Genomic DNA, 19,961 nt, shown 5'->3' on the forward strand with positions numbered 1-19,961 from the left:
CTGAGAGGCTGCATGTGAGAGGAAGCGAGAGAGAAGGAGGTGGGGTAGAGAGCAAAGGAGAGAGAAAGATAGGGAAGGGGAAGACAGAGAGGGGAGATGGAAGAGAAAAAGGAGGGAGGAAGAGCGAGAAAGAGAGAGAAGCTGAGAGAAAGATAAAGGAGAGAGAGGGAAGAGATTCGGCTGGGCTGGTGAATATTTTTTGGGGGGTGTGAGATTGGGGATGGAAAAAGACCGGCGTGCCTCGCTGGGAGGAAACCTGGGTGGCTCAGAGAAAGGATATATGTGTCTCAGCATCCAATTAACCCCATACTGCTTTGTAATTTCACCCTCTCACACACACACAAATACAGGGATACTCCTGTACTGTTAACTCAGGGAATGTCAAAGTTGGCCACCTTTCAAAGGGAGAGGAGAGTGGTACTCTAAACTGTGTCGGTGCAGTACGTAAACAAGAGCTCACAAACTCATCGCAAATGGGGTTTGCGTGTGCTGATGGTCGTCTTTATACTGTAGTAAAGTATCTTGTGAACCTGTGTGTTATTCATGTGTAATAATTAAGCATTAAGGCATGAGGAGGCCTTATACCACAGCTAAGGTTTCTTATGCACGACGCAATGTGAAATGCCTGGATACAGCCCTTAGCTGTGGTATGTTGGCCATATACCACAAACCCTTGAGTTACAGCAATAAATTAAAGCAGTAAAAATACATGTCTTGTCATACCTGTGGCATACCACAGCTGTCAGCCAATCAGCATTCAGGGCTTGAGTCCTGGTTCGAGCCCTGAATGCTGATTGGCTGACAGCCATGGTATATCAGACCGTATACCATGGGTATGACAAAATATTTATTTTTACTGCTATAATTACGTTGGTAACCAGTTCATAATAGCAGTAAGGCACCTCTGGGGTTTGTGATATATGGCCAAGCACTCCGCATTGTGTCGTGGGTAAGAATAGCCCTAAGCTGTGGTATATTAGCCATATACCACACCTCCTCGGGCCTTCTTGCTTAATTATACAGTTGAAGTCGGAAGTTTACATACACCTTAGCCAAATACATTTAAACTCAGTTTTTCACAATTCCTGACATTTAATCCACGTAAAATTCCCTGTCTTAGGTCAGTTAGGATCACCACTTTATAATAAGAATGTGAAATGTCAGAATAATACTAGAGAATTATTATTTCAGCTTTTATTTCTTTCATCACATTCCCAGGGGATTCAGAAGTTTACATACACTCAATTAGTATTTGCTAGCATTGTCTTTAAATTGTTTAACTTGGGTCAAACGTTAAGGGTAGCTTTCCACAAGCTTCCCACAATAAGTTGGGTGAATTTTGGCCCATTCCTCCTGACAGAGCTGGTGTAACTGAGTCAGGTTTGTAGGCCTCCTTGCTTGCACGTGCTTTTTCAGTTCTGCCCACACATTTTCTATAGGATTGAGGTCAGGGCTTTGTGATGGCCACTCCAATACCTTGACTTTGTTGTCCTTAAGACATTTTGACACAACTTTGGAAGTATGCTTGGGGTCATTGTCCATTTGGAAGACCCATTTGTGACCAAGCTTTAACTTCCTGACTGATGTCTTGAGATGTTGCTTCAATATATCCACATAATATTCCATCCTCATGATGCCATATATTTTGTGAAGTGCACCAGTCTCTCCTGCAGCAAAGCACCCCCATAACATGATGCTGCCACCCCCGTGCTTAACCGTTGGGATGGTGTTCTTCGGCTTGCAAGCGTCCCTCTTTTTCTTCCAAACATAATGATGTTCATTATGACCAAACAGTTCTATTTTTGTTTCATCAGACAAGAGGACATTTCTCCAAAAAGTACAATCTTTGTCCCCATGTGCAGTTGCAAACCGTAGTCTGGCTTTTTTATGGAGGTTTTGGAGCAGTGGCTTCTTCCAGGCTGAGCAGCCTTTCAGGTTATGTGGATATTGGAACCGTACCTGTTTCCTCCAGCATCTTCACAAGGTCCTTTGCTGTTGTTCTGGGATTGATTTGCGCTTTTCCACCAAAGTAAGTTCATCTCTAGGAGACAGAATGTGTCTCCTTCCTGAGTGGTATGACGGCTGTATGGTCTCATGGTGTTTATACTTATTTGTGGAGTGGTTGAAAAACGAGTTTTAATGACTCCAACCTAAGTGTATGTAAACTTCCGACTTCAACTGTATACCCGGAGGTTTGAGCCCCGAATGCTGATTGGCTGAAAGCTGTCACAACGCAACACAGGGTGCCTGATTACAGCCCTTAGCCGTGGTATATTGGCCATATACCACAAGCCCCCGAGGTGCCTTATTGCTATTATAAACTGGTTACCAAAGTAATTAGAACATTTTAAAAAATGGTCATACCACATGGTCTGATACACCACCATAAGAATAGCCCTTAGCCATGGTATATTAGCCATATACCACACCTCCTCGGGCCTTATTTCTTAATTATAATATGTGCAGAACATACATTATGTAAGCATTAACTGTATGTAAACTATAGGTTTAACTTAAGATGGTGAATGTTTACAAAGTATGAAGCACGACAAGCTGTGAGCTTTGAACATGCTGTCTGGAAATTAGTTCAGAATTATACAATACATTCTTGGTCTTATTCCCGGTGAGCTTTTCCTTGTCAACCTGCTTTTCTCTTACTTGATGAATATGGATGCTGTTGTAGGCATGCCAGTTCTTATATATTTAATAAATAGGCTTGTTTTGGTGGACTGCACTTGGGATGAGGATCTGTTTATCGTTCTATCTATCCAAGATCATAACATCAAAACATTATTTATTCATTTTATGCAAATATTACCTTGGTAAAAAAAGCTCATCAGTTACTTATTCTGTTCAGTGCTCCGCTTATCTACGCTTTTAAACACATTCATTGATTTCATTTCCACATGTGAAAATGTGTTGGAATCATCCAGTGTGTGTTGTTCATAGCAGCCCAAAGACCATGGTGCACCCAGTACCTTCTCCAGGTTAGAAGGCCTGAAGCAAAAACATGTCCAAGACAATCCAGTTGCTTCTCAGTTCAGAGTTGTGTGGGAAAGGACTAAATGCTTTCATAGCATATATATTGAACCAGTTTTGATTAACTGTTAAAAACTGAAACACAGTGAGTTGCATCTTATGAAACCAATCTTGCTCAAGCTATTGTGAAAGCACATTTAAAGCATTACGCAAAAGGTGTCCTTCAGGGGTGTGAATTGGGGCCTTTACATTTATTTATTATTATTAGTAATTCCCAATGGAAATCAAATAGACTCACTTTTGCTCAACAGTTTTGCCCCTATGATTGTGGTTTCAGTCCTAATTTTTTTATTGTTTCTCCTTCAGGGTGTGTGATTAAGGAGATGGCACAGGAAATATGATAGTGTCATGTTTATTTAGCCTCAATGACTACTGCTAATGTGACAATCTCAGTATGTGAATATTTGAGCAGCTTCCAAAGTGTCTCTTCCCCTCACTCTGGCACTGCCATCCTCCCGACATGTTGTGTGTTATCATACCCTTCTCCACTCAGAAATGATTTTTCAGACTAGGATAATAATTCAGTTTAGCCAAACTGAACAGGGGGTTCATATGTTCATAGCAAGACAACAATGTTTGAAAACAGGGGCAGAATGATGAGGAAAGCAGGCCTAGGCTAGCATTCATTATGTAATGTAAAAACAAAGAGTAACAACAAGAGGGCTATGGCTTGGGGTAGGGTGACAGCAGCATATGATTCATGGCTAGTTGTGCCCTTTTGTGTTTCTTCCTTGTGGTTGACCCCTCCAATGCTCTCAGCCAGTGTTATTTTAGACCAACTTGTTCTTTCTCTGTTTCAAGAGCACAGGCAGTGTCATCTGAAATCTGTAATGTCTTGTCCTTTTAACAAAATCTGAAATAATAGTTCACCACACACAAACTGGTGGTCATGAAAGGAACACGTATTTCTTCTGTTCTGATGTGTAATTGTCAATTCAAAGGCATCCCAAACATATTTGCTACCATTAAATATAAATACATTATTGAAATTGCAGACGGAATGAGTACAGAATTATGCAAATGCTGTTGGCATATAGCCATTATATCACAGCTATCAATAATAATCGAAATGCCTATTTTAGAAAATGATTTACTCAATAACAATAAATAATGCATTATGGTTATTGCAATCGTTATTGATTTATGCAAATCCAATCACCCAAATGTATGAGTTCCACAATTGAAATATCAATTTCTTCTTGGAAACAGACATTAACTAAACAGGCCACGTAGGCCTATACAAAGAAAACAGGTTCAACTGAATCATTTATTTCACAACTTCAATTTTGTGCTGCTGCTTCACACTGCCTCAATGACTGACCTCTCCCTCTTTTTAAAGAGAATCCAGAATGGTGGGGTTTGGAATTTCTATTCTTAATCATGGAAAACAGCTGCTGTAGCCAGCTGTGTGGCACAAGTGGTCTCCCCATATGCTGATCCACTGTTTCATCCCATCTTAATGTCTATTGTCTGGGAATTGTTACTACTGTGACCTATAACAAGCTTCTTGGCATTTGCCATAGGCCTCTGTAAATTCGATGTGTAATCGAACTAGTAGCCTATCCATGTACCACCTGGAATTAAACGTGTTATCATTATAATCAATCAACCAATCAATGAATCAATGCTAGAATCTGCTTAATTTCCCAGAGAATAGGATCAATGGAACAATGTTCTGGGAACTTGCAGCATCAAGATGTCAACTAAGATGTCATTTTAACATTAAGGAATCAATGACTTCACAGTCTTTAATTGACAGGCGGTTTATTTCAGTCGTTGTACTTTAACCTGGTATTTGACATCTGTGGAAACAGAGTTGTGAGTAGCCCAGTGGAGGCTGGTGGGAGGAGCTATAGGAGGTCAGGCTCATTGTAATGGCTGGAATGGAATTATTGGAACAGAGTCAAACATGCGGTTTCCATATGTTTGATACTGTTCGATTAATTCCATTCCAGCCTTTACAATTAGCCTGTCCTCCTATAGCTCATCTCACTAGCCTCCTCTGCTGTAGCCTATTGTCCGGCTGACCCGCATTGTCTAGCTGCCCTCATCTTCCTCCCTACATGGGCGTCGGGCAAGGATGCCGCGTGCGGGACTCCCCTCTCCTCACCATTCCATGAATGGGCACGCGCTTGTCAATGGTGCGAGGGCTACCAAATAAGGAGAAGGTAGCGCACACTGTCAGAGTATAAACTGGCGCGTCCTCACAGCTCCTTGCCCCTGGTTGTACCCTCAAGGTCCAGCGCACTGTGCTGATCCGGTGAGTAGCGCTAGTTTCATCAGCTCTTCCTTTTGAGTCATGAGTGAGAAATTACACGTGTTTTGGAATTACCTCGGAGGACTACAATTATGCTAACCCGACTGGAAAGATTCTGAATGGAATGCTCTCGTCCGCAACTAACCAACTGGCATCCCGTCACTGGAACTGCGTCAAAGATGCACATTTTTCACCGTACACTAATTCTACGTTTTTCGGGCTGCACACATTTTTATTTTTCAATTGTTATTGTCCCGCGTTTGACACGTGGTTATTGTATACAGACCGTGGATAATAGATGGGGACATGGTGTGCCAAGTAACAAATGCTGATGTAATAGTAGGCTACTACATTACCACAATGTGAGCTGCATTAACAAGTCAAAATAAGTCAAAATTGGTTGGCATGAATCATTTGTACAAAAAGTCACTAACCATTTAACATTCTGAATTACAACCACAAATACTTGCTAAACTAGGGTCCTCTATAAAATGGATTGACTGAAGAGTAAATCATGTCAAATCAGTATATGATAGTTGCAGCATAGTTGCATCCATCCCTTATTTCAACTGATGTGATTCAACTAACAAACCTGCAGTAAACATTGTTCTAAAATATAATGCCCATATATAGCCTAGCATTAACACTTTCATTTCAGTTGCCTTATATGCATAATTCATAGCTCAGTTGATTGGAGCATGGTGCATTGATTGTGCCACATAGTCCAAGCTTAAAATCGTGTGCAAAATGACCATATTATTTTACTGTTACAGTCAAAGCTGACACCATGTGCGACGACGAGGAGACGACCGCTTTGGTGTGTGACAACGGCTCTGGCCTGGTAAAGGCTGGCTTCGCCGGAGATGATGCACCGCGCGCTGTCTTCCCATCCATCGTGGGTCGCCCACGTCACCAGGTAGAGTACTTCACCTAAAGCTGCTGTGTGAAAACCAAATAAATAGAGTCAATAAAAAGTGGTTAGGTTATTATTGTCTGTAAAATCACATCACGTTGGAACCTTGGAGAGCCATGTGTAAATTCCACTCAGAGGCCATATGATAGGCTGTCATACTCATACGCCACATTGATTCAGACCTATCCTTGCGTCTTCTCAGGGCGTCATGGTCGGTATGGGTCAGAAAGATTCCTACGTTGGTGACGAGGCCCAGAGCAAGAGGGGTATCCTGACCCTGAAGTACCCCATTGAGCATGGCATCATCACCAACTGGGACGACATGGAGAAGATCTGGCATCACACCTTCTACAACGAGTTGCGCGTGGCACCTGAGGAGCACCCCACTCTGCTGACAGAGGCTCCCCTCAACCCCAAAGCCAACAGAGAGAAGATGACCCAGATCATGTTTGAGACCTTCAACGTCCCCGCCATGTACGTGGCCATCCAGGCGGTGCTGTCCCTTTACGCATCTGGACGTACCACAGGTATGATGGATAGATAAGTAGTCTTCAGCCATGACCTCCTGAAAGGTCTTGTTCAATGCTAACATGTATCACCACACTTTTTCAGGTATTGTCCTGGACTCTGGTGATGGCGTGACCCACAACGTGCCCATCTATGAGGGTTATGCTCTGCCCCATGCCATCATGCGTCTGGATCTGGCCGGTCGCGACCTCACAGACTACCTTATGAAGATCCTGACCGAGCGTGGCTACTCTTTCGTAACTACTGGTACGCACCGGACACGGGCAATATTAACCGCATGAGGAATGACAAAAAGCATGATATTTGGCAAAAAAACGATATGCCATTGGGGCCTCCCAAGTGGTGCAGTGGTCTGTGCCACTAGAGATTCTGGGTTCGAGTCCAGGATCTGTCGCAGCCGGACGCGACCAGGAGACCCATGGAGCGGTGCACAATTGGCCCAGTGTCGTCCAGGTTAGGGTAGGATTTGGCCGGCAGGGATGTCCTTGTCGCATCGCACACTAGCGACTCCTGTGTCGGGCCGGGCTCTGTGCCCGCTGACACGGTCTCCAGGTGTATGGGTTTTCCTCCGATACATTGTTGCGGCAGGCTTCCGTGTTAAGTGGGTATTGTGTCAAGAAGCAGTTGGGCACTCGACCTTCGCCTCTCCCGAGTCCGTACCAGTTGGATACCACAAAATTGGGGAGAAAAAGGGCTAAAAAATTTTGTTAAACAAAAGTAAAATGAAGTGCCACATATATTTTCCAGTAACAATCAAATGCATCACTTGAAACCCAACAGCTGAGCGTGAGATAGTTCGTGACATCAAGGAGAAGCTGTGCTACGTGGCTCTAGACTTCGAGAACGAGATGGCCACCGCTGCCTCCTCCTCATCCCTGGAGAAGAGCTACGAGTTACCCGACGGACAGGTCATCACCATCGGTAACGAGAGGTTCCGTTGTCCCGAGACTCTCTTCCAGCCCTCCTTCATTGGTGTGTATTACTGATCTCCCCAGCCGTTGTTATATTGCACACGGTTATCTTAAATTGAGATAATCATTGTGTAGTAACGTATACTTCTGCTGTGGATTAGTTTAGACTTCGTTAAAGTCATCTATGTGATGTAGGGTAACAGAGCATATGCCTGCGGGTATTTTCACAAAGCAGAATTAATTAATTATCCAGATAGGCTTGACTAAACCCATATTCAGTTTGAGCTTTCATTCATATTTGTATTATATTTAAATCAAAGGTTTTTCTGTGTTAATATAAAGTTTGTTGGTTTAGCTGACTAACTTATTGATGCTGCTTTTGAAATACAACCCCAGCATGTGAAGCATGAGCTGTGAATGCTTGTTGAAATACCTACCATAACAAGAGCTTGCAGCTGGTGCTGAGGAGCTGTCCATTTCAGCACCTGTTCACAGCCAACGCTCTAGAGGTCAACTGCCCAACTACTATATTTTCACAGTTGAGGGTCATAACAAGTATAGCCTATTTCTCCAGAGAGGGCTGGCTTAGATGGAAAGATAACATCATTGAGGCATCACTACAGACCTGGGTTCGATCCCAGGCTGTGTCACAGCCGGCCATGACCGGGAGGCCCATGAGGTGGAGCACAATTGACCCAGTGTCGTTTGGGTTAGAGGAGGGTTTGGCTGGCTGAGATTTCCTTGTCCCATCACGCTCTAGTGACTCCTTGTGGCGAACCTGACACCTGCAAGCTGACTTTGATTGCCAGCTGGACGGTGTTACCTCTGACACATTGGTGCAGCTGGCTTCCGGGTTAAGCGAGCAGTGTGTAAAGAAGCAGTGCGGCTTGGCAGGGACGTGTTTCGGGGGACATATGGCTCTCGACCTTGGCCTCTCGTAAGTCCGTAAAGGAATTGCAGCGATGGACAAGACTGATAACATCATTGTCCTTTGGTAAACAGGTATGGAATCTGCTGGCATTCACGAAACTACCTACAACAGCATCATGAAGTGTGACATCGACATCCGTAAGGACCTGTATGCCAACAACGTTCTGTCTGGTGGTACCACCATGTACCCTGGAATTGCTGACCGTATGCAGAAGGAGATCACAGCTTTGGCCCCTAGCACCATGAAGATTAAGGTAATGTTGATTTAGGCCTGCGGTTTTAGGATTGTTCTTTATTTTCAATGTTCTATTGCAATGTATTTCCTAAACGGTTTAGTGCTATGGGGCACAAAACTTTGAAACTCAAAAATGTAACAAAGTCAGAGAATGGTCTATTATGCACATAAGAACAGAAAATGTTTTTCACTTTATAAAACACCTTGCTATTAGGCCACTAACCAATGGCAGTATCACTTGTTTGTAGATCATCGCTCCCCCTGAGAGGAAGTATTCTGTGTGGATCGGCGGATCCATCCTGGCCTCCCTCTCCACCTTCCAGCAGATGTGGATCAGCAAGCAGGAATATGACGAGGCTGGCCCCTCCATCGTGCACCGGAAGTGCTTCTAATCATCATGGCCCCTCATCCACCTTCTCCTCCGCCCCACAGTTACCTCTGCTCCGTCTGCGCTCAACGTAACTTACAGCCCAGGCTCAGGCCCAGGCAGCCTTTCATGTATTGTTGTCATTGACCAGTTTGTTTACACCCAAGTGCAATTTATATGTGGATATGTATAGGTTCATAAATAAACGAGACCCGGGACTTGCAACACACCTTTTTGTGTCTCATTATGGCTTGCGATAGATACGCTTCAATTATCCTTATAAGGATAGCCTATATGTTTTAGAGGTCACTTATAAATCATGTATCATGTATCACAATCGCTTATTGCTTAAACCTATAGGCCTATATGACTCTTCAATGACAAAGGTGTCAGGAATGGCACTGTAAAATACCTTGTTCTGTACAGGTGAGCCAGCGGGGAGCATACATGTAAATCAAAAGCATCAAAGAAAAGACAGAAATTGACACTGCATAAATTAAGGACTTGGATTGGTGTGCTTTTTCCTTGTGTTTCATGGACGTTGTGACTTGTGTATTGGTTTGCATTCCTGATGACCTCAAAGCCACCTATGTCTCTATTATTCAAGATCATGTGCTGAGCTTCCCTTCTGCCTCCCCCTCTCTTACTTACACACACACACACACACACACACGCCTTCTTGTCTATCACATCACGTGATGATTCATTGGAAGGTTATAAAAGATTTCACGTTATGAAAGATTACAGCAGGGAGAGCTAAGGCATCTGCTGATCCATTAAACATGCCTGTTCATTGGATAAAAACAGAGTCCCATGATCCCTCACACTAATCCATGCACCTTAGATCAGGTAATAGATTCAATCTGCAAAGGTACATTCTGTGTGTAAATATCGGTTCTCTTCCACAGCAAGGGTCAAAATCTAAATATTTTCCAGAGCATTCGAGGCATTTTAGTAGCCTCATTAAACAATTCACTTATTGGGCATAGGCCTATCCTGCATTGTAATGCATGACATTTGGGGGGAAATAATATTAATATTTGTATTTTATATTTAATATTTATGTGAATATACAGTACTGTAAAATATTCTTACATTTAAAATAGATCAAGCAATGGCAAAAACAAATCTACATCACAATTGTTGCACATCTGCAAACAGTCATTGTTTCATAATTCACCCACAGACATTACATTTATAGAAAGACTGGGACACAGTTTATATAAAGTCCGATTGTTTTATTTTATTAATGATTAAGAGTGGTGTGATGGGTCAGATCTCAGTGAAGAGAATCAGCGAATTACAACTTTATAAATATGAGATTACATTTTTTTTTTTTTTAAAGGACATTCGTGAAGAAACTTTGAACTCAGCTGGCTAAAGGTATTTTCAATGATTTTCCATGGTACTAGTTGAAGAAGATTGTGGCAGTTATAGCTTAGAGCTTGTGTGCTCATATGCACACAGTACCAGTCAAACGTTTGGACAGACCTACTCATTCAAGGGTTTTTCTTTATTTTGACTATTTTCAACATTGTAGAATAATAGTGAAGACATCAAAGCTATGAAATAAAACACATGGAATCATGTAGTGACCACAAAAAAGCGTTAAACATAACATCAAAATATATTTTATATTTGAGATTCTTCAAAGTAGCCAACCTTTGCCTTGATGACAGCTTTGCACACTCTTGGCATTCTCTCAACCAGCTTCATGAGGTAGTCACCTGGAATGCATTTAAATTAACAGCTGTCCCTTGTTTAAAGTTAATTTGAATAATTTATTTCCTTCTTAATGCATTTGAGACAATGAGTTGTGTTGTGACAAGAAGGTAGGGGTGCTATACAGAAGAGAGCCCTATTTGGTGAAAGACCAAGTCCATATTATAGCAAGAACAGCTCAAATGACAATAATGACAACAATCTCTAAATGGTAAAGTTTTGCTTAATCCTAATCCTAATGTTATAATATTCAAAAGTTCTGTATAAACACACCGCTCTATAATCCTTAGGACATTGTTCGGGACAAGGATTCCCCCAAGAAAGGTACATGCAAAAATGTAATTATGTGTAAAGAGGCATTAAAAAGAAGAAAAAAATGTAATTCCTGCAACAAACATTAGAAATGGAAATGGCAAATCTCTTCCTCTTCTCTGCAACCTAAAGAGGTTCATCGGCTGCACCTGAGCACATGTGTGAGTTTGATTGAGTGACAGGGAGGATGAGCAAGAGAGAAGTGGAAGAAACTTTACATGACTCACCAAGGGAGGTGTCTGTTGAACCAGGACACAAGGGTTTTGCACCTAAAAAAAAGGTGAGTTAAAATAAGATATTATTTGCTTTACAAACTTACTGTATATTAATAGAAGCAGTGCTATTTTATTTGGATCTATTTACACTACACTCTTAGTAAAGAGTTCCAAAGTTCTTCGGCTGTCCCCATAATAGAACCATTTTTGGTTCCATATAGAACCCTCTGTAGAAGGTTTTACCTGGAATCAAAAAGGGTTCTATATTTGACCAAAAAGGGTTCTTCAAAGGGTAATCCTATGGGGACAGACAATGAACTGGTTTACTTTCTAGATAGCACCTTTTTTTGCTAAAAGTGTATGATCAGCCACTATGGGCAGCTGAATAGCATGTCTCTTGAGGAATCCAGTTTCAGTGAGACCTGATGCAGAGAAAAAACGAATGATCATCAGCATAACTAGTACAAACCTAGCTCTTACAAAGCTGGCTAGTAGGAATCAAAACACATTGAAGATCAGAGATCAAACTTGACTATGGATTTGAGGAGTTGTGGTTCTGCGCGTTCCTTTCCCTGGGATGTGGCAGAATAGGTCACTGGTAACTGAGTGGGTGGCCAAGCACTGCTGTAGAGGCCATGCATCAGGACATTTACATGTTTCCAGTACTCTAAAGACCGAGACGAATCATCATTGACCATTACCTAAGGTCTTCAAGAAGTTAGACTTAGCCTAGCAAGTACATTGACTATGTTGCCCCTCAGCAACCTAGCAGTCAGGAAGACATACGGAGAGAGAGGCTATTTACAGGCTATTTACATTTCTTAGTCAGCCAGCTGGATAACTTGTACTCTTTCCCTTTGTTCCCTCCTCCATCCTGCCACCTTCCCTTTCTTCCCTCCTCCATCCTGCCACCTTCCCTTTGTTCCCTCCTCCATCCTGTCACCTTCCCTTTGTTCCCTCCTCCATCCTGCCACCTTCCCTTTGTTCCCTACTCCATCCTGCCACCTTCCCTTTGTTCCCTCCTCCATCCTGCCACCTTCCCTTTGTTCCCTCCTCCATCTTGCCACCTTCCCTTTGTTCCCTCCTCCATCCTGCCACCTTCCCTTTGTTCCCTCCTTCATCCTGACACCTTCCCTTTGTTCCCTCCTCCATCCTGCCATCCAAGCTAGAAGATTCCTGCAAAAAAGAGAATCAAGAATTGAAAAAGGCAGTTGAGAGTTGTAAAGTTAGAATGGGTGAGGGAGAGCAGGGATAGGCTAAATGTATCATATGGTCAAATCTCAAATACACACAATACAAGGATCCCTGATGAATGGAGAAAACCTTCATATCCATATTGGGGGGGGGGGGGGGGGTACAAGTTTCAAGAATTAGGCTAGCTCATAATGTCTCTCTCACACACACACAGAGCGAGACAGAGAGAACAGACATACACACGTGTACTGTCATGAACTAAACTGATATCAAAATGTCAAAACTTTTGCTAGCTACAACAGGTAAAAATGTAAACTTACCATGACAATGGAAGATTAGCCAGAGTGCTAACATTAACATTAGCCAGCTAGCTAGCTACCAAAAACTTCCTTGACATTCTTCTCCCCAACAAACCACTGCTTTACTTACAAAAATAAAACATGAATGCAGGAGAACAGGGACTACCACGTAGCAGTCAAATCTTTTTTGTTGTTCTCCAGCACTGTTGTTGTGTAGCCTAGCGGGCTCTTTGTCCCAATGTGCCACATGCAAGCAGTGCCTGCACGCAGAGATCTATTGCTGTTTGAGGCACAGAATCTAATCCAAGTTTTAGCTTGTATGCCTACCTCCTTATTTAGCTACTGAAATGTTTATAAAATGACTGCAGGCACTATGTTAATTACTTAAAAGCTTTAAGGGAAAATATATAAATGTCATATTCTCAGGGTAAAATAAAATAAATACATTAAAAGGGTCAAATTCAGGTGCAATAATTGTTGTAAATCCTAGTGGGTTGTAGTAGGATATTGAAATAAAATAGACTTACATTTTATTTGATAAATTCTGGAAAGAACTGTAGTTAGTCATAATAGAACATTAAAATTGCATTCAGTGGAACAGAAGAAAATGTGCAACACAATAAACAGTGCAATTAATATCAACAAAATAGTATTATTAGAATCCAACACACACAGCACACACCAGATATATAACCATTATTTCAATTTGAGCTTTAATGACCTAGTAGATTCTATGAATTGGAGTGGACATATCACAATTCTTAGTTTTTAAAAATGGGCATTTCATCACCTGCAGAATAAAAACCTTGCCTTAATCCTGAAAAAGTGAATCTGGGTGGAAAAAGTGAAGAGGACTCGGACCGAGTACCATTAGTCGTATCCCATAGTAATATGATTCTGCAAGGCTCTGGATAGTATGAATCCTCCGAGTCCAAGTTTATGCTGAGTCCCCAGAATCTCAAACAGAATAGGCCCAAGCCCAGAGTGTTGACTGGGTACAGTATGCCAACCAGACCATAACCCGCTTTGGTGAGTGCTGCCAGCTGTTGTTTGCCAAGTATGCAAAGCTGAATCATGCAAAACCAGCTGAAAAAAGAGCATTACCCAAATGTATAATCGTAATGGTTCTTGTGTCTTATATGCAATGTGTGCATGACCCACAAACACTGCAAATGTTTATATAGACTGGTGTCTATTAATTGAGTAGCATTTAGATAACTGGTCAGTAGTTCAATTTCAACCAAAAAACAGATATCAACCAAAACAATACATATTTTAATGATTTCTGGTTGTGATCTGGTTATAAGAAGTCCCGACCAGATTTCAACCAGTAAAATACGTCTTTATCACGTTTTATGCCCACTGGGTTACTAGGAGCACTGAGACTGTCACGATTACAGTTTTTTTTAAAGCAACAGGTAGGCCTATCTGCCTTAAAAGTGGCTCCGAAAAAGTGGCTCTGAATATCTGGACGCCATGTCTTGACCTGCGGTTTTAGGACACGGCACATTCACAACTCTACCTCTGTCACACTGAGCTCGCGCAACCTGACACAATTCGATCTGGCTCAGTAATTTTGATGTGTTATAAACTGGAAACGCACAAAGTGCATTGAGGTTATCACCAATCGTGTTATCACAGATTAATCTTGCGCGCTGTCCCTGGGTTCCATTCGTCGAATATTGAAAATGAGAAATCCTGGTATTTTGGCGGAGCTCCACCAACCTGTCTGCGCGTGACGTAGGGAGGGGACTACTTAAAGGCGGATTAATGCTGGCAAGACATTAAATCCAACCACCCTCCATCCAGACACAGTGCGCGACCCATCAACCTGATCTGAAGATCGAAAATAGGAGGGCTTATAGTAATCAGCCCTTCAGCCCCACAAGACAACGAGAAAGTGTGGCAGCGTCATACCAGCGCTTGGGCAGAAGCACAGACCAATATTGCACAGCGCTGGAGAGAGGAGGGCGGGACAGCTGCGGGCTTGTGATCAATGCATTTGCCAGATAACCTCGGAGCCTCTGGAGAGTGATAACGACCAAAAACCCGGGGAAATATTTTCCACATATTCGGCAGAGGTTCGTACAGAGTGCCGTGGGCTCTCGCCTCCTCCGGATGAACAATAATGGGGGAATGGACCATACTAGAGAGGCTCCTGGAGGCTGCTGTCCAGCAGCACTCTACTATGATAGGAAGGTAAGAGCAAAATGTCAACTGGATTTGCAATAACTAGGTATGCATGTTTTAATGGCTGTTGTTGGGGCTAGATAGGTGGCTGTGCCATGCACTAACTGAGAAGCAGAGACTGGGCGCTATTGCCTGTTACGCTTACTTTACCAAACAAACGCTTGCAAAACATTTCAAAACACAATACAGATGAATATCAATGAGTAAATACTTCAGAGTACACAGAAATATATAACAATGGCGCACTGACATAAATTATAAAAACATAATACACATAGCATCCGGACCAACCCCCGTGCTAAGAGCGAGCAGAGCGTGATCCCAGCAAAGAGCGTCCGTTTCAGCACTGGACAGCTCCCAAACACGCGCCTGTTTAGAGACTCTGTACTCAATCTCCAGCTATTTTCACAGAATTAACATAATTTACTGACTCTATACTCATACATTGTTTGTTTGTTTGTTTTTAGGATCCTACTAACTGTGGTGGTGATCTTCCGGATTCTAATCGTAGCAATAGTTGGAGAGACAGTATATGATGACGAGCAAACCATGTTTGTTTGTAATACCTTACAACCAGGCTGCAACCAGGCTTGCTACGACAAGGCATTCCCAATTTCACATATTAGATTTTGGGTTTTCCAGATCATAATGGTTTGCACCCCGAGTCTTTGTTTTATCACATACTCGGTGCATCAGTCGGCGAAACAGAAGGAGCGACGGTACTCCACCGTCTTTCTGACACTGGATAAGGATCAAGATTCAATGAAACGAGACGACAGCAAAAAGATTAAAAACACCATTGTGAATGGAGTACTTCAGAACACAGAGAACTCCACCAAAGAAGCCGAACCCGACTGTTTGGAAGTCAAAGATATCCCCAATTCAGCCATGAGAACTACTGGAAAGTCTAAAAAGAGTCGACAAGAGGGTATCTCGAGATTTTACATAATTCAAGTGGTTTTCAGAAACGCGCTGGAAATAGGGTTTTTAGTGGGTCAATATTTCTTGTACGGATTCAATGTCCCATCGGTGTACGAGTGTGATCGTTACCCCTGCATAAAAGATGTAGAGTGTTATGTTTCCAGACCAACAGAGAAGACCGTGTTTCTAGTCTTCATGTTCGCGGTCAGTGGCTTTTGTGTGTTGCTGAATCTGGCAGAACTCAATCATTTGGGGTGGAAGAAAATCAAAACGGCAGTGCGAGGAGTTCAGGCGAGGCGGAAGTCCATTTATGAAATCAGAAATAAGGACTTGCCTAGAATGAGTGTGCCTAATTTCGGTCGCACTCAATCCAGTGACTCTGCTTATGTGTAGCACATGGAGAGAGTTCCCGATGGGACAATGTGCGATGTGTAAAGATTGAACCAAGATGAGCACTGGATGATGACAGCTCCCAACGCCACATCCGTTTCATGACTTAAAAGCGTGGGCCGATTTTTTATTTGTTTATCTTTTAAGGACTCCAATGGCAAGCGTGGATTACACGTTTGTTAATTTATTTATTACATTGCACTGATGCAACTTTTTAGTAACGTTTATACTATGTAAAGCGCTAAATAGAGATCATGTCGACGTGTTCACGCATTTACTCTTTGTGGGCTGATCTACTGTACTTGAAGAGAGTAGGGTATATTAAAATTGCACTAAGAGGTGAACACCCGGGAGCCAAACCTAACCCGATGCGTGACAGTGTTTAAAAAAAATAATTCAACCGATTGTTGACACCGATCTATTTAAGCGACACAATACACCGGTTGACTATATTTTGGAGGGGAAATATTCTCCAGATTTACATAGGCATATGCCTAAATATATAAATACATTTTGACTATGGATCGACCTAGTTGAAATACATTAGCATCATTCATATTTTTGTTGCCTGTGTTCGCACCACTGACCTTAACGTATGTAATCATTCCATTGCTATATAGCTGACTTGCAAAACAGTATCTGGTGGATTTGCTGCAAACGCTAACGTCTGTGACTTCCTTAATTTATAATACACCAAAGCGCCCACTGCTTTCATTTGTGAAAAGTCTTTTCTTGCTTTCGTGTAATTAAGTGCCATACTTGTACATAGACATATATATATGTATACATAGAAATAAATAAATATATAATATTATTCATCATGAAAGCTAATTCCCTGCTTGAATTATGCTAAACGCCGCCCTATTTTTTGCTTTAACTTGTGATTTAAATGGATATATTACATTTGTCTCTAGCTCCCTTTCTATTTGGCAAATGACTGGGAAATGAATAAAGTGCTAGTCTTTTTTATATACCGGAAGAAAATGTTTCTCCACAATCATAATTGATCTCAACTCAAATAGCACAAATTGACCTTTTTAACAAACTAAGAATGGGCAATAAGTATCTGCTCAGGTGCTAGGGTTTTTTCACAGAATGGTTTTCAATGTAACCAAAATGAACCAGAAAAAAAAACACCCTTTTCTGTCGAAAAATAAAAGTGGGATTCATGTACACCAGAAACGTGTGAGGTGCAATACTTTTCTGTCTGAAAGCTGAACTGGAATGTTAGAAGGATCCTATAGCTGCCCTGTCTAACCATGGCTTGGTTCAGTGAAAATGGCAATGTTTGCCACACACACAAGCCTATGTCGTTCCATCCCATGAGAAAACCCCTATGAGCTCTTCCTTTGATGTTGTCAGTGTCTGTTAACATGTGGGTGTGCTGTAATGCATTTCAATGGGGATGATGCTTCCATGACTAACATCAATACTGCATGTCCCATAACATTGACCAGACGCAGCCGTAATGTGAAATGCATTCTAACATTCATGTACTGTCCCTTCCCAGTCATAGCTGACCTGACCATGACTGTTCACATGGCTGCTATACTGTTACTGACTTTGTGACCTTGACCAGGAAGCTATTGGACAGACACACCGTACAGAACAGGGATGATTAAAACCTGATCTTCATTGATAGAGGACTTTTTTTGTCCACCCCTTCTTCCCTCTTTTCAAGGAAGTGAGCAAAGGAGCGGCTCTTGCTGAAGGGAAGGTCGTGTGAGCCTCATGAAGGTCACCAAGAAAAAGAGAAAGAGAAAAAAGGGAAAGTGCTGAACTGTACGCCCACACTCCAGAGAGAGAGAGGGAGGGGGGAGAGAAACAGAGAGAGAGAGAGAGGAGGATTCCAGGCTGACCATCCAGGATGATCTGAGGGATGGTAGGATGCAAGACTCTGCCTCTGCCAGGATGACTTGGCAAAGCCCAGAGAAATCGAAGAGTAGCGCACACTGACACATCCATCTCAAACTCAGCAGGGACGTGAAAATTGTCTGTAACTCAAGAAAAGTGCAGTTTACCTACTTGGCCTCTCTCCTCTCTATTTCTCTCTCTATTTGTCTCTCCCTTCCCTATCTCTGAAAATGTTTACTGACCAAATGACTGTACAGGCCATCCTGTCCAATTCCACACAGTTGTTTTCAACGCTTGTAAATCTCTTGGGTTTTCTTTCATTGAGAATTCCCAGTTATTATACAAGGCTGTTGTGTAAGGGATCCTACAAACAAAGACTATATTTTCACTGTATATTACTGTATATTTACTGTACATTTACTAAAGAGCCACTTGCTCTGATGCTGTGCTTGTGGTTTCCCTGCAATATTCATCCTGGTAATTTCACGGCTGCTTCTAAAATGCCCAAATTATTGGGTTATGTATGAATGCAATTATGCATGCTGTGTTGCATTTTCCATGTGAGCGTTGGGAGGCTTGGTTTAATATTACGTTGTACCTGTGCTGCTCTTTATTTCCTCTGTGCTCAGCTCGCTAGAGACAGGCTAAAAAGGAAGAGGGCTTCTGACCAGAGAGATAGCTGGAGATAGCGACAGATGTAAGCGACTCTCCCAGTTCTATGCCATTTATCTTGTGCTCGCTTCAGCCCCCACTCTTGACAACAGTAGATACATCTGAGCAAGGACTGCAGCTATTTCAAGGATCCAGGACAAATGCTCAGGAAAACCAGACATTTCAGCTGATTGCAGGTGCTTAAATATACAGGGAGGGAATTTTAGAGGACCATTTTAGCCCTTAATCTCTCAGTCTTTGTCTAGAGAAACACCTCTGAATTAAAGAGAATCATCTCCCTGAGACTGTTATGGTCCGGGAGAGAGGAGAGGTGGTCAGTGCCCTGTCCTCATAAAATATCAAGCTCATTTTATTACCATCCATTCCTGCGTCAGTTTAATTTCATCCTTCCTGTTCAACACTTTAATAAGGCTTTGCCAATAAAAAAAAAATGCACTGGTTACCATAAAATAATCAATACTCTTTTTCTCAACAACAAACCAAACCAAGCCTCCAACCCTTGACGTTTTTCATTTGATGCGCTGGTTCCGTATATATGTACTGTAAAGCGGAATGACTTTGAAAGACATACTGTGAATTAAATCCATTTTCTCACCAAGAGGAGAATATATTTGCTAAGGGTGTGCTGTCATTTTGTTCTCTTATGTCCCGACTCTCCTTGTTATCCTTCTTTCCTCTACAGGAGAAGTTCATCTTTAAGACAGCCATGTAGAAAAAACTCAGAGCTGGTTCTTTTTCAAATGCTGAGTCTTAATTTTCTCTACTTGCTGTCTAGAAATATGAAGTCATGTGCTACATCCAAAGAGGTTTTTTATGTGGAAGAAGATCCAAACAACATCAATGTTGTATGACACAGGCTCACAACTGAAATTCTGCAGAAGCACTCTTACACCTTATCATCAGCACAGCTGTAAATTCTTCTAGATACTATACAAGTGGGAAAGCCAAATAAATATGACATGAATATTGTGTGTGCATATGTCTTGCACATTTGAAAGGGTGAGAGGGTCAC

General features: G+C 42.1%; 2 protein-coding genes across 2 annotated transcripts; both read left to right on the plus strand.

Annotated features, from left to right (window-relative positions):
* The first annotated feature begins 5,046 nt into the window (after nucleotides 1–5,046).
* LOC109894386 (actin alpha cardiac muscle 1) lies at nucleotides 5,047–9,409 on the plus strand. The gene is made up of 7 exons (XM_020487838.2): nucleotides 5,047–5,299; nucleotides 6,070–6,212; nucleotides 6,412–6,736; nucleotides 6,822–6,983; nucleotides 7,518–7,709; nucleotides 8,651–8,832; nucleotides 9,062–9,409. Exons 2-7 carry the CDS (start codon nucleotides 6,084–6,086, stop codon nucleotides 9,203–9,205), a joined length of 1,134 nt encoding a protein of 377 aa, XP_020343427.1. The 5' UTR covers nucleotides 5,047–5,299; nucleotides 6,070–6,083; the 3' UTR covers nucleotides 9,206–9,409.
* Nucleotides 9,410–14,458: 5,049 nt separating this feature from the next.
* Nucleotides 14,459–19,563, plus strand: LOC109894387 (gap junction delta-2 protein). The gene is made up of 2 exons (XM_020487839.2): nucleotides 14,459–15,121; nucleotides 15,580–19,563. Exons 1-2 carry the CDS (start codon nucleotides 15,051–15,053, stop codon nucleotides 16,424–16,426), a joined length of 918 nt encoding a protein of 305 aa, XP_020343428.1. The 5' UTR covers nucleotides 14,459–15,050; the 3' UTR covers nucleotides 16,427–19,563.
* The last annotated feature ends 398 nt before the right edge of the window (nucleotides 19,564–19,961 follow it).

Source organism: Oncorhynchus kisutch, linkage group LG7 (genome assembly GCF_002021735.2).
Source record: "Oncorhynchus kisutch isolate 150728-3 linkage group LG7, Okis_V2, whole genome shotgun sequence".
Classification (NCBI taxonomy): Eukaryota; Metazoa; Chordata; class Actinopteri; order Salmoniformes; family Salmonidae; genus Oncorhynchus; species Oncorhynchus kisutch.